General features: G+C 40.2%; 1 protein-coding gene across 4 annotated transcripts in view; it reads right to left on the reverse strand.

The window, feature by feature from the left end:
- Positions 1-434: 434 nt before the first annotated feature.
- The window catches only part of erbb3a (erb-b2 receptor tyrosine kinase 3a), a 147511-nt gene continuing 135380 nt past the window's right edge, over positions 435-12565 (reverse strand). Inside the window, exons 26-28 of one of the 4 annotated variants that reach the window (XM_039747240.1) lie at positions 10371-10445; positions 9512-9746; positions 435-1385 (exon numbers count right to left, since the gene is read on the reverse strand). In XM_039747240.1, coding sequence (XP_039603174.1) covers positions 679-1385; positions 9512-9746; positions 10371-10445 — 1017 coding nt within the window. In that variant the 3' untranslated portion in view covers positions 435-678. Of the gene's footprint in view, positions 1389-9487; positions 9747-10370; positions 10446-12565 lie in introns of all 4 variants that reach the window. The other 3 variants (XM_039747239.1, XM_039747238.1, XM_039747237.1) reach the window with 3 other exon arrangements.

Here is a 12565-nt window from a genome sequence, read left to right on the forward strand (position 1 = left end):
GCAGTACACCACTGACCTGTAATATCATTGGCTTGGCTAAGGATTTCAAAAATGCATATAAATGTAAATAATGACTAAAACAATGGTACATTTCCCACTAGTGACAAATTACAACATTAGATTTAAGGAATGAGGTAAGTGTAACACCTTCAATAACCCGCTTTGCTTCTATTGTTCTTTGGTGTATTTTAATTTTTTTACTCCACTGGCCTATACTTGAGGTACATTTTTAGGCTCAAAATAATGGCTATCCAACTATCTGGATAGGGGCCATTCCCTTCAGGAAATAACAGTAGTCCAAAGTCCATACTAGAAACATAATTTATAATCCACAATTTCTTATAATGCCCTTTACTTATTCAAAACATTTAAAAAATGGTCAAAATAATGTATTTAAAGGACAAATATGCAGTGCCCTTGTTTTTATAAAACACAAAGTCTGGTGAACTCCTGCACCCTGAAGTACAATTTCAACTCCAAGCCTGGCCAATGTTGGTCATAGATTGTGGTTAGGATATAGTCTGTTTTCCAGTTTCATATTTTAAGTTTGTAGTTCCCATCCAGTTACAGGAAAAAACTTGGCACATCCTTCACATGCAAGGGTCCGGATATGGGGCTGCTCGATTCTCCTTCTTTCCAGAACCAGCCTGGCATTGCCCCAGTTCAGGTCTGCACTTACTATGTACGTAATGGGTCAGGCTTTTGGAAAAGCCTGCTGTGCCAGTAAGCAGGGTTATCAAATGAATGGTCTTGACCAGGCTCACATCCTGCTCTCACTTTTACAAATCCATTCACATTTTTTCCCTTCTCAATTGTTAAGTCCACTTTTGGGAAGTTCTGATACATAGGAGGTGAGACAGAGAGGGAACTCGTACTCTTAAAAAATTCTGGTGATTCAGACACAACAATTCTATCCATCTCTTCGTACTCCTGATGTTCTTGGATGGGATTCTCTGCTGAAGGTGAAGCAGATATCAGTTCCTGTGTTGGGTTTTCACAAATAGCAATGCCAGGCTGAGGTTTTGTCTGGTTATGAAGCAGCGACTTAGTGAGCCTGGGCTGTTTGTTCATATACTTATAGTCCTCTTCTTCTTCAGATGTGGTATGGTCATCTTTGACTGAGGTGGCTCCCAGAGGGTCTGCTGAATCTGTAGCTGCACTGCTTGTGTCCATGTATTCATACTCAACACGTTCTTCCTTTTGCAGCTGTGGCAACTCACTACTTGCACTTCCAGCTACCAAGCCTAGCAGGCGACTCTGTTTATTCATATACTCATAATCATCTGGAATCTTCTGCTCAGACTTGCCTTTTAGAATCCTTCCCCTGGATGCTTTTGAGCGAGGTAGGGTGCTGTTCTGTGACCCATAAAAAGAGAGGGGACAGTCTTCTGAAACAAAAAAAAATATTAATGTTGTAAAAAGCATTTAAGATAATATGTATTATATCTAGTAAAATATATATTTAAGACAAATGTGTATGTATTTCTGTAAATAATAACTTATAATGAATTGTGTGGTAGTGCAACAGTTAGAGTTGCTGCCACACAGCTACAGAGTCCAAATACCAGCTCTGTCACTGCTTGCATGGAATTGGCATGTTCTGTTTATGTCTGACAAGAGTTTTTTCCTCCCTCCCATCTGAAACGTGTAGATTAGATCAGTTGATGACCCTAAATTGGTCTGGGTGTGTGGGTTAGCGTGGGTGTGTATATGACCACACCCTGCATTGGACTGCCACCCCATCCTGGGATGGTTTCCTCTATGAACTGTGTGCTGCTAGAACAATCACCAGGCCCTAGTGATTTTAAAATGAATGGGAGATGTCATTTAGACTTAACTCTTTTAGCTAAGACTCTGTTATGAGTTATTTAATATGCCAAATAATTTCATTTGCTGATTTCCATCCATTCATTTTCTTAATTTGCATTTCCAGGCTTGGGTCATAGAGTAGTTGCAGCCCATCCCAGCAAACATAATGCGCAAGGCAGGAACAACCCCCTATCCCTTGCAGGGTGAACACACAGACAAACCCATGCACATACACACAATTCATCTAACCAGTATGTCACTGGACAACCAGGAGCACCTGGAGGAAATTCACAACACATGAAGAGAAAATGCCTGACTCCATGCTTGGACACCCAGATGTCAACCCCGGTGTCCTTGTTGTGAGGCAACAGGGTTACCACTGCATTGATTGAAGTGTAAATGCAAAACAAAAATCTGTTTTGTAATTTAACATAACCAAAGTCTGCTGAAAATCTTTACTACAGTAAATGGACTAGTATTCAATCTAAGATTAATATTTTCCCCTTAGCCCAGTTCTAATAAGATAGGGGTTGGCCTCCTGAGACCCTTAACTAATTAAGCAGGTCTGAGAATGTTATGCTAATTGTTAAAACTACTAATTGCAATGTACATGGTAAACTGTTATTGAAATAGAAACTTTAATGATCATTTTTGGCATCCCAGTACACTCTTAAAAATAGTGGTTCTAAAGTGGCACTTTCCTGGATTGTGTGGATCTATGTAGAACCATTGCTTGACAAAGAACCATTAATTTTGGGAAGGGTTCTTTGTACATGATAGACATTCTCCTGGCTTCATAATATATGGAGAAAATGGAAATCTTTAGTTTATAGAAGGCTATCAAGCAGAGTAGAACAGATCAAGAAAAACTGAATTTAGCTCATGTTACTACTGTCTTTTTAAAAGCATGAGTACATTGATATCTCACAAACCTGTACTTGTCTATTCATGACTATTTATCTAAATAAATAATGGTTCTTTCTAAACATCAAATTAATGGGTTTATGTAGAATAAAAAATTGTTCACCTATGGCATTGCTCTAAATAAACATTTTTGGTACCTATTTTTTTTTAGGAACGTAGGACAGTGGATAGTCCTGCTACTTCAAGGATCAGGAGTCCTGTTTTTGGTCTTTGTGGAGTCTGCATGTTCCCCATTTGTCAAGTTAGGTTTTCTTCTCACATGCCTGAAGATATGCAAGTTAAGATAACTGGTTACTCTAAACTGGCCCCAGTGTTGTTTTTGTGTGCATGTGAGTGGCTCATGCGATGGACTGTTACCTTGTCCAGGGTTGTTTTGGACTTTATGCACATTATTGCCATGACCTTGAATTGGGTTTAAAGAGTTTGCGAATGTCTGACTGATTGATTATCAGTTTAGTAATCTAAACTCAATTACATTATTTTGTTCTTTTAATGGTAAAAGTCAAGAATATGTTATTATAATTACAGTTGTGCTTGAAAGTTTGTGAATCCTTTAGAATTTTATATATTTCTGCATAAATATGACCTAAAACATCATCAGATTTTCACTCAAGTCCTAAAAGTAGATAAAGAGAAATCAGTTAAACAAATGAGACAAAAATATTATACTTGGTCATTTATTTATTAAGGAAAATGCTCAAAAATGACATATTTGTGAGTGGCCTGACATTTTCCTTTCGAATTCTCTGATATAATTCAGAATTCATTGTTCCATCAATGAAGGCAAGCCGTCCTGGCCCAGATGCAGCAAAACAGGCCCAAACCATGATACCACCACCACCATGTTTCACAGATGGAGTAAGGTTCTTATGTTGGAATGCAGAGTTTTCCTTTCTCCAACATAACGCTTTTCATTTAAACCAAAAAGTTTTATTTTGGTCTCATCCATCCACAAAACATTCTTCCAATAGCCTTCTGGTTTGTTCACGTGATCTTTAGCAAGCTGCAGACGAGCAGCAGTTTTTTTTTGGAGAGCAGTGGCTTTCTCCTTGCAACCCTGCCATGCACACCATTGTTGTTCATTGTTCTCCTGATGGTGGACTCATGAACATGAACATTAGCCAATGTGAGAGAGGCCTTCAGTTGATTAGAAGTTACCCTGGGGTCCTTTGTGACCTCGCCGACTATTACATGCCTTGCTCTTGGAGTGATCTTTGTTGGTTGACCACTCCTGGGGAGGGTAACAGTGGTCTTGAATTTCCTTCATTTGTGCACAATCTGTCTGACTGTGGATTGGTGGAGTCCAAACTCTTTAGAGATGGTTTTGTAACCTTTTCCAGCCTGATGAGCATCTACAACTCTTTTTCTGAGGTCCTCAGAAATGTCCTTTGTTTGTGCCATGATACACTTCCACAAACATGTGTTGTGAAGAGCAGACTTTGATAGATCCTGTTCTTTAAATAACACAGGGTGCCCACTCACACCTGATTGTCATCACATTGATTGAAAACACCTGACTCGAATTTCACCTTCAAACTAACTGCTAATCCTAGAGGTTCACATACTTTTGCCACTCACAAATATGTAATATTCGATCATTTTTCTCAATAAATAAATGACCAAGTATAATATTTTTGTCTCATTTATTTAACTGGTTTCTCTTTGTCGACTTTTAGGACTTGAGTGAAAATCTGATGATGTTTTAGGTCATATTTATGCAGAAATATAGAAAATTCTAAAGGGTTCATAAACTTTCAGGCACAACTGTATTTGTATCCCTTTTTTACATTTATGTCAATGAAAATGCCATGATCTGATTTGTAAAAATATAATTTTGGTACTATTTTATAATTATTATAGTATCTATATATATATAATTCACTAAGGCAAGACACCCATGGAAAGCATGCTGGAAGGGGCGTGGATTCACTAAGCCGCCGACAAGTAAGATGCCCATGGCGCACTCAGGAAAGAGCCACGCCCACCAACTGTAAGACCATTGGATACGACGACAACTTGCAGGACCACGCCCACCAACTCGGACACAGGAAAAACGGTGTCATTTATGTTCGTCTGTCGTAGAGTCCCCATGCAGCACTGAGCCACCTTGACTGTTCATAGAGGCATGTTTCTCGCGGAAGTGAATCACTATATGCAGCGTGTAAAACAGTTTGTGAAGGGTATCCCATGGGATCCTTAAAACAATCCTTTAAAATTGAGGTTAAAACACAATGAAGGAAGCAGTCTTTAAAAACCAATAAGCCCTGTTCCTCTGTTTCATTACCATCTCACCTGCTTCACCAATGCAGGCCCTGCAACAGTCGAGACGCTCTCTCAGCAGCTGACCTTCTCTGTGCCCGACCGGTTCACACAGAGGCACCACACGACGCGGCAGGTCTATCTAAGAAGAGGCATGTTTGTCACGGATGTAAATCACTGTATGCAGCATGTAAAACAGTTTGTTTGTCGCAGATGTGAATCGTTGTATACAGCGTGTAAAACAGTTTCCGAGGGGTTTCCCATGGTCTTAGACTTGGTGGCTGGGTCTCTGTCAGTTGCTCTTGTGACCAGGCACATGACCAGGCAGTGTGTATGCCTCGAGTGCGAGGGTGGACGTGACAGGACCATCTAAGAAAAATCATGTCGCGGATGTGAATCGCTGTATGCAGTGTGTAAAACAATTTGTTTGTCGCAGATGTGAATCGCTGTATGCGCCGTGTAGAGCAGTTTGCGAGGGGTATCCCATGGTCTTACAGTTGGTGGGCGGGTCTTTGTTAGTTGCACATGACCAGGCAGTGTGTGTGCTTCGAGAGCATGGGTGGACACGGCAGCACCATCTAAGAAGATTCATATTTGTTGCGGATGTGAATCGCTGTATGCAGCGTGTAAAACAATTTGTCGCGAACATGAATCACTGTATGCAGCGTGTAAAACGCTGTATTGTATGTTGCCCTCTCCAGAGTTACATCTTTTCATTCACCTACAGTCGTATACACAATGAAGTAAGCAGTCTTTAAAAGTTTCGGTTTTTAGAGTTTTCGGTTACGACGCACGACTGTATGCACCATAGCAAACTGTTTTACACGCTACATACAGCAATTCGCATCCGCGACAAAAATGCATCTTCTTAAATGCTCCTGCACTTTGTACACACCCCTCTCCCACATCGCTACTACCGGGGTCGGGTGACTTGGTTGATTATACATAGAAAGGCAGCCAAAACCGCACAGAGCAATGAAAAGTCTACATGAGTCACAGGTGCATCTGGACTGTGCAAAGACGACAACGACTCGAGTGACGAGTTGGAGGTGGGCACATGAGCAGGCAGTGCATACTGCACGAGAAATCAGCAAACTACCATGACGGAGGGAACAGAGTGGACGTCCTTCTCCTCTCCTTCCGTTCCACCTCCGCGCCTGAGCGCCGCACGGACGATTGTGTGTTGGTTTGTTTCGTGCATTGTTACAATGTTGCTTTTCTTGCTGATTTATTACATTACCGATGTTTCAAATGTTAATTTTCTCCCTGTGCTTAAAAATCATTAAAAAAAACGGCCTGATTATACGGCGTATGGTACGCTGCGGGTTGGCTAGTAGCAATAATTAACCTAGGCCTATTACATCTTAGTCATCATTGGGTTTTCTACATTAAGCTAATAACAGATATTTGCTGCCATATAAAACAGTGTACATGCTAGCAATTGCCTGTTTATAATAATCATTCTAATAAAAATACCAATCTAGTAGTCTAGCAAAGAGCTGAATATTTATTCATCCATCTATCCTTTATCAAGCTTACCTAATTGGGGTTATATGGAACAGTAGATATGGTGTGATATCAACTACTGTTAAATTCTGCTCCGTACTTGTAATATTTTTATACTGTATTGAGGATTACTTGTGTTCTTTTCTGTGTACTGTATTGCATTGACCCCCTTCTTTTTGACACCCATTGCACGCCCAACCTACCTGTAAAGGGGTCTCTCTTTGAACTGCCTTTCCCAAGGTTTCTTCCATTTTTTCCCTACAAGGGTTTTTTTGGGGGAGTTTTTCCTTGTCTTCTTAGAGAGTCAATGCTGGGGGGCTGTCAAGAGGTAGAGCCTGTTAAAGCCCATTGCGGCACTTCTTGTGCGATTTTGGGCTATACAAAAATAAATTGTATTATATTGTATATTTATTGCATTTGTCTTGTTTTTTTATTTGCCAAGTTCATTGAAAAGTCTTGTTATTGATGGAGCGAAATATGCAATAGAGTATTATGTAAAATGTGAAGATCATTCAAGTTTTGGTACGTGGAAAATTTGTGAATTCATTACAAATGAGAAAATCTGTGATTTCTAAACCATTTATGTCAACATAATAAGATTTTGAGTGCTGGCTTCTTAAGTTGATTGACTAAAGGCAAACCTCATGCTCTCTCACTAATCTGAATGCATCATTGCACTGAATGTGGTTTTTGTCAGGTCATGCTCAGTGGAGTCCTCCATGCCAAGAAGTTCAGACTCTCATCGAATGCTTAATCACGGGCTTGTAACGACATGACTCCTGACTGCACTATGGTGCAGTGTTATAGAAAAGGTTCCATTTATTTTAGTCACTTCTTTTTATTTTAAACATAGGTTCCAATACTGTGTTATTGGGAGAAGCAGGTTTAAAAAATGAATGAATAAATAACATAATCAAATGTGCCTTGTGCAGCACTATAGGGCACAAAATGAGCTCTGATGCCTCATTGGTTCAGTGTTCTTGGTTTGAACTCTGTGCCTGGTCCTTGTCTCTGTGGAGTTTGAATGTTCTTCAGTTCTCTGCATAGCTTTTTTCCTCAAGTATTCTAGTTTTCCTATCACATTTTCAAAGATATGGAAGTTAAGGTGATTCTAAAATGACCCCAATACAATTCTTAATGTGTACAAGAGTGGGCTCTGCAATGAACTCATGTCCTATCTGTGGCTGGTTCATGCCCTGAACCTCAAATTGCTGGGATAGGCTCTGGCCCTTTGTGACCCTGATTTGGATAAAGTCTGTTTGGGACTGTTATATTCTTATGTTATAACTGAGAATTTAAGTAATTTAAGTAATGTACATCATTATAATGTACGTTATATACAGTATGTGATGAAGACCATGGAGCGGCTGCTGCTTCACCACTGGAGGCCACAGGTCCGCCACACCCTCGACCCTATGCAGTTCGCTTAACAGGAGAAGGTGGGAGCGGAGGATGCCATCATCTATATGCTACACCGATCCCTCTCCCACTTGGACAGAGGCAATGGTGCTGTAAGAATTATGTTTTTGGACTTCTCTAGTCCTTCAACACCATCCAACCTCTGCTCTTTAGAGACAAGCTGACAGAGATGGGAGTAGATTCACACCTGGTGGAATGGATCGTGGACTATCTTACAGACAGACCTCAATATGTGTGTCTCGGGAACTGCAAGTCTGACATTGTGGTCAGCAACACAGGAGTGCCGCAGGGGACTGTACTTTCTCCAGTCCTGTTCAGCCTATATACATCAGACTTCCAATACGATTCAGAGTCCTGCCACGTGCAAAAGTTCGCTCACGACACTGTTATTGTGGGCTGCATCAGGAGTGGGCAGGAGGAGGAGTATAGGAAGCTAATCAAAGACTTTGTTAAATGGTGCGACTCCAACCACTTACACCTGAACACCAGCAAAACCAAGGAGCTGGTGGTGGATTTTAGGATGCCCAGGCCCCTCATGGACCCCGTGATCATCAGAGGAGACTTTGTGTGTACAGGGTACAGACCTATAAATACCTAGGAGTGCAGCTGGATGACAAATTGGACTGGACTGCCAATACTGATGCTCTGTGTAAGTAAGGTCAGAGCTGACTATACTTCCTTAGAAGGTTGGCGTCCTTCAGCATCTGTAATAAGATGCTGCAGATGTTCTACCAGACGGTTGTGGCGAGTGCCCTCTTCTACACGGTAGTGTGCTGGGGAGGCAGCATAAAGAAGAAGGACATCTCACGCCTGCACAAACTTGTTAAGAAGGCAGGCTCTATTGTAGGAGTAAAGTTGGACAGTTTAACATCTGTGGCAGAGCGACGGGCATTAAGCAAACTCCTGTCAATCATGAAGAATCCACTGCATCCACTGAACAGTGTCATCTCCAGGCAGAGGAGTAGCTTCAGTGACAGACTTTTGTCACCGTCCTGCTCCACTGACAGACTGAGGAGATTGTTCCTCCCCCACACTATTCAACTCTTCAATTCCACCCGGGGGAGTAAATGCTAACATTACTCAAAGTTATTGTCTGTTATACCTGCATTTTTATTACTCTTTAATTTAATATTGTTTTTTGTATCAGTATGCTGCTGCTGGATTATGTGAATTTCCCCTTGGGATTAATAAAGTATCTATCTATCTAACTATCTATCTATCTATCTGTTCAAGGGAGTAGAAAACCTTCTAAGTTGAAATTGTTTTTAAATTGAAGAACGTGTACATGCTGTATATTGACTTTTAAATTATAACCTGGCAGTTATAATATTTTGCAGCTGGCACCATACAGGCATTATTGGGCATTTTATCTTCTGTATTTCCAGACATAACCTCCATGACATCACCTCAGCTGTTGTTGTGCAAAGACTGGTTAATTTTTTAGGTCAATGAAGGCCTTTTTTGAATAAGCATTTGCAAATGCCAGTTTAACACGTGGATGCATATTGTTTTTTAAAGCAATCATATTTTGTTTTCTTTGGGATGCAAGAAGTACCTTGTGACACTTTACCTCTCTCAGTTGAAGATGACACACCTGGCATAACATATCCATTATAATCATCATCATCCGAGTCTTCTGGCTCAGATGGTAACGTCAAGCTGATGCGCTGTGAATGGTAAGCGCTGTCTTCTCGACGCCGGGTTCTGCGCATACTGCCAACCAAGGAACCATCTTCATTCATTTCGGCCTCCGAAACAGTGCCATGGCCTTCTGATGACTCAGACTGGGTACGGGCAGAACCATTCCGGGAGCGTGAAAACAATGACACCTGTTTGAGAAAGACCAGATAATTATTGTTTACTGGAAAGACTGAATACTAGCAACAAAGACCCTTTGATGCTTTTCACTTATGATCATGTGAACAACACTGGAGCCAAACGTAGTGCTCAGAGCAACTTGTTCTTTATTTGGAATTAAATGTCAGTGACTTTGCAGACCAGACATACAAGATCTTACAATATTCTGCGTGTCTAGTGTTACTATTATCTATAAATACAAAAGTTTGGATTTGAACTTAGGTGGAGGATAAGTGGAAGCAGACACTGGAGGACAAACCCAGTCTATGTTACAATAAGGTCAGGAAGGAGAATTACCCTTAACAAAGGATGCAGATTTTAAGAAGAGTTTTCCACATGTTAGCCTCCTCCTGTGTAGCGAATGCACCATTTCTGCATATATCAGCAAATCTACCTTCCCATGCTGCAAAAGCTCTTGTTTAGATCCACTAGCTATGTTGCTTGTATGTATGGTCAGTGGATAAACCTAGAGAATAATAGTCGGGGTTTCAACCCCACTTATGGAATGATCTGTAGGGAATCAGGATGAACCTGATCTCTATGATATTACTGACTAGAGATCTGCTAAAAAAAGAAATTAAGTAGGGTTATTTTACCTGTCTGATAGTTTCCACTCCTGGCACATTGGTCATTGTCATATATCCGGCTGGGCTGTTTGATGTAAATAGAATCTATAAATATTAAACATAAAACAAGGAAGATTATTAAATATATATCGAGTGGAAGAGGACTGCTTCCACAAAATAAGGCTATTTAAAAGTGTGTTCTACCACTGTCTACATCACTGCCTATAACTTCTGTTTTCTGCAGTGCCTCTCAGATTTGAGCATTTATTTGCATTATTCATTTAGTCACCTCCCACCCTTGATGACACAATGGACTTTCCGGTTTGTCAATTTGTTGGAGGGACTTTAATCTTTTCAATAATGGTGTCCATCCATCTTGTCCTATCTTTCTCTATATCCTTTATTTAAACTTACTGACTCTGCACCCTGCTCGCTTCACTCACCAACCGCCGGGTAGGTGCTATGCACTAGCCACTTTGCGGATCTGCTGCTCACAAATAAGGCGGATGTACAATTTAAACAGATTGTTATTTTTATTGGAATTGTTACATATGCATAATAGAACTATTTTACATTACAGTGAGTAATTAACCATTGTAAAAAATAGTAAAACGTACTAAATTGAAAGAAAATTATGTTTCATTTTGCCTTAGAGTTATTTGTTGTATTATACGTTTTCATTCTTTTTGGCTTTGAAATTAAAATGAAAAACTTATTAGACTTATACTTTTATTATATAACTTCAGTAAAAACAATTTTTTTAATTAACTTTTTGTCAATATTGCATTGAATTTTGATTCTGTGTTTGGACTTACATCGTGACAATGCAACGTATAACTGCCCGTGAGTGAATATCGTTTCTTTCTCTCTAATAAATAAAACAACTTTTTCGAATATTTGTCCCTGTGTCCTTGTACATTTTTTAATTATGAATGGCATATCAAGATCTCCTTTGGTGTCTGTTATCCGCGGAAGATGTACTACATTACTTTTCTTGTCGCCTGCTAAATTTTACATGTCAGAATTGTTCGACAGCATACTCTATTGATACGCATTTAACCAATTTGCTGTGTAACCGATCAACAATTTTCGTGCAGCAAATGTGCCTAAGGAGACTAGGAATGGAGGAATAGAATCAACCAAAAAGTGCAGAGATGAGAAAGCAATTTTATACGAAAAATTGATGAGGGAGACATTACACCTGAAAACCATAACCATGAATATGTGCAGGAAAGTAGCTAGGGACTTAAAACGACAAAGGAATACATAAGGGGCCACCCGACAAGCTAATAGCAAAGTGTCTGCATGTGTGAAGTTTATGTGAAATATCTCTTACTAAGTAATTATAGCCAAAGTATATTTTAATAACTACCTGGTTAAAGCCGTCAATAATAATAAGCACTAATACTGTGCACTTTATGTATTATGCAAGTATGAGAAATGTATACAAAGACTGTAAATAACCAGGAAATGTAATACTGCACGCTTGCTGCATAATGTGAGCAAATAAGAGAAATGTATATCAAGTGGTAAAATAAGGGTGACATGGTTTATGCACTTACTCACTCGAGTTCTCATTCTTAGTGTACATTTGTCATGTTTAGTCAAAATACATAGAAAATGTTTGGTACTACAGCTTATTACATGTAATTAACTAGGCAATTACTGAGTAATTACAGCTGACATACTGTTTAGTAAGAGACATTTAATTTAAAGTACTACCATCTTGGAGTGGCACGGTGGTGCAGTGGTAGCGCTGCTGCCTCGCAGTAAGGAGACCTGGGTTTGCTTCCTGGGTCCTCCATGCGTGGAGTTTGCATGTTCACCCCGTGTCTGTGTGGGTTTCCTCCGGGTGCTCCGGTTTCCTCCCACAGTCCAAAGACATGCAGGTTAGGTCTATTGGCGATCCTAAATTGTCCCTTGTGTGTGCTTAGTGTGTGTGTCCTGCCCGGGGTTTGTTTCCTGCCTTGCGCCCTATGTTGGCTAGGATTGGCTCCAGCAGACCCCCTGTGACCCTGTAGTTAGGATATAGTGTGTTGGATAATGGATGGGTGGATATTACCATCTTTTTTCCAGTACTTGAAGTGGACCAGTACTCACTCCAGTTTCAACATAGACTACCAGCATTTTTCCCCAGCATACTGGTGAATACCGACACCTTTATTTTGCAAATCTTTATCGGGAACCCCCATTCCCTGAGATCTTTGTTCGAATGTTGATGTATC

The sequence above is a fragment of the Polypterus senegalus genome, chromosome 3 (assembly GCF_016835505.1).
Source record: "Polypterus senegalus isolate Bchr_013 chromosome 3, ASM1683550v1, whole genome shotgun sequence".
In the NCBI taxonomy this organism is placed as follows: Eukaryota; Metazoa; Chordata; class Cladistia; order Polypteriformes; family Polypteridae; genus Polypterus; species Polypterus senegalus.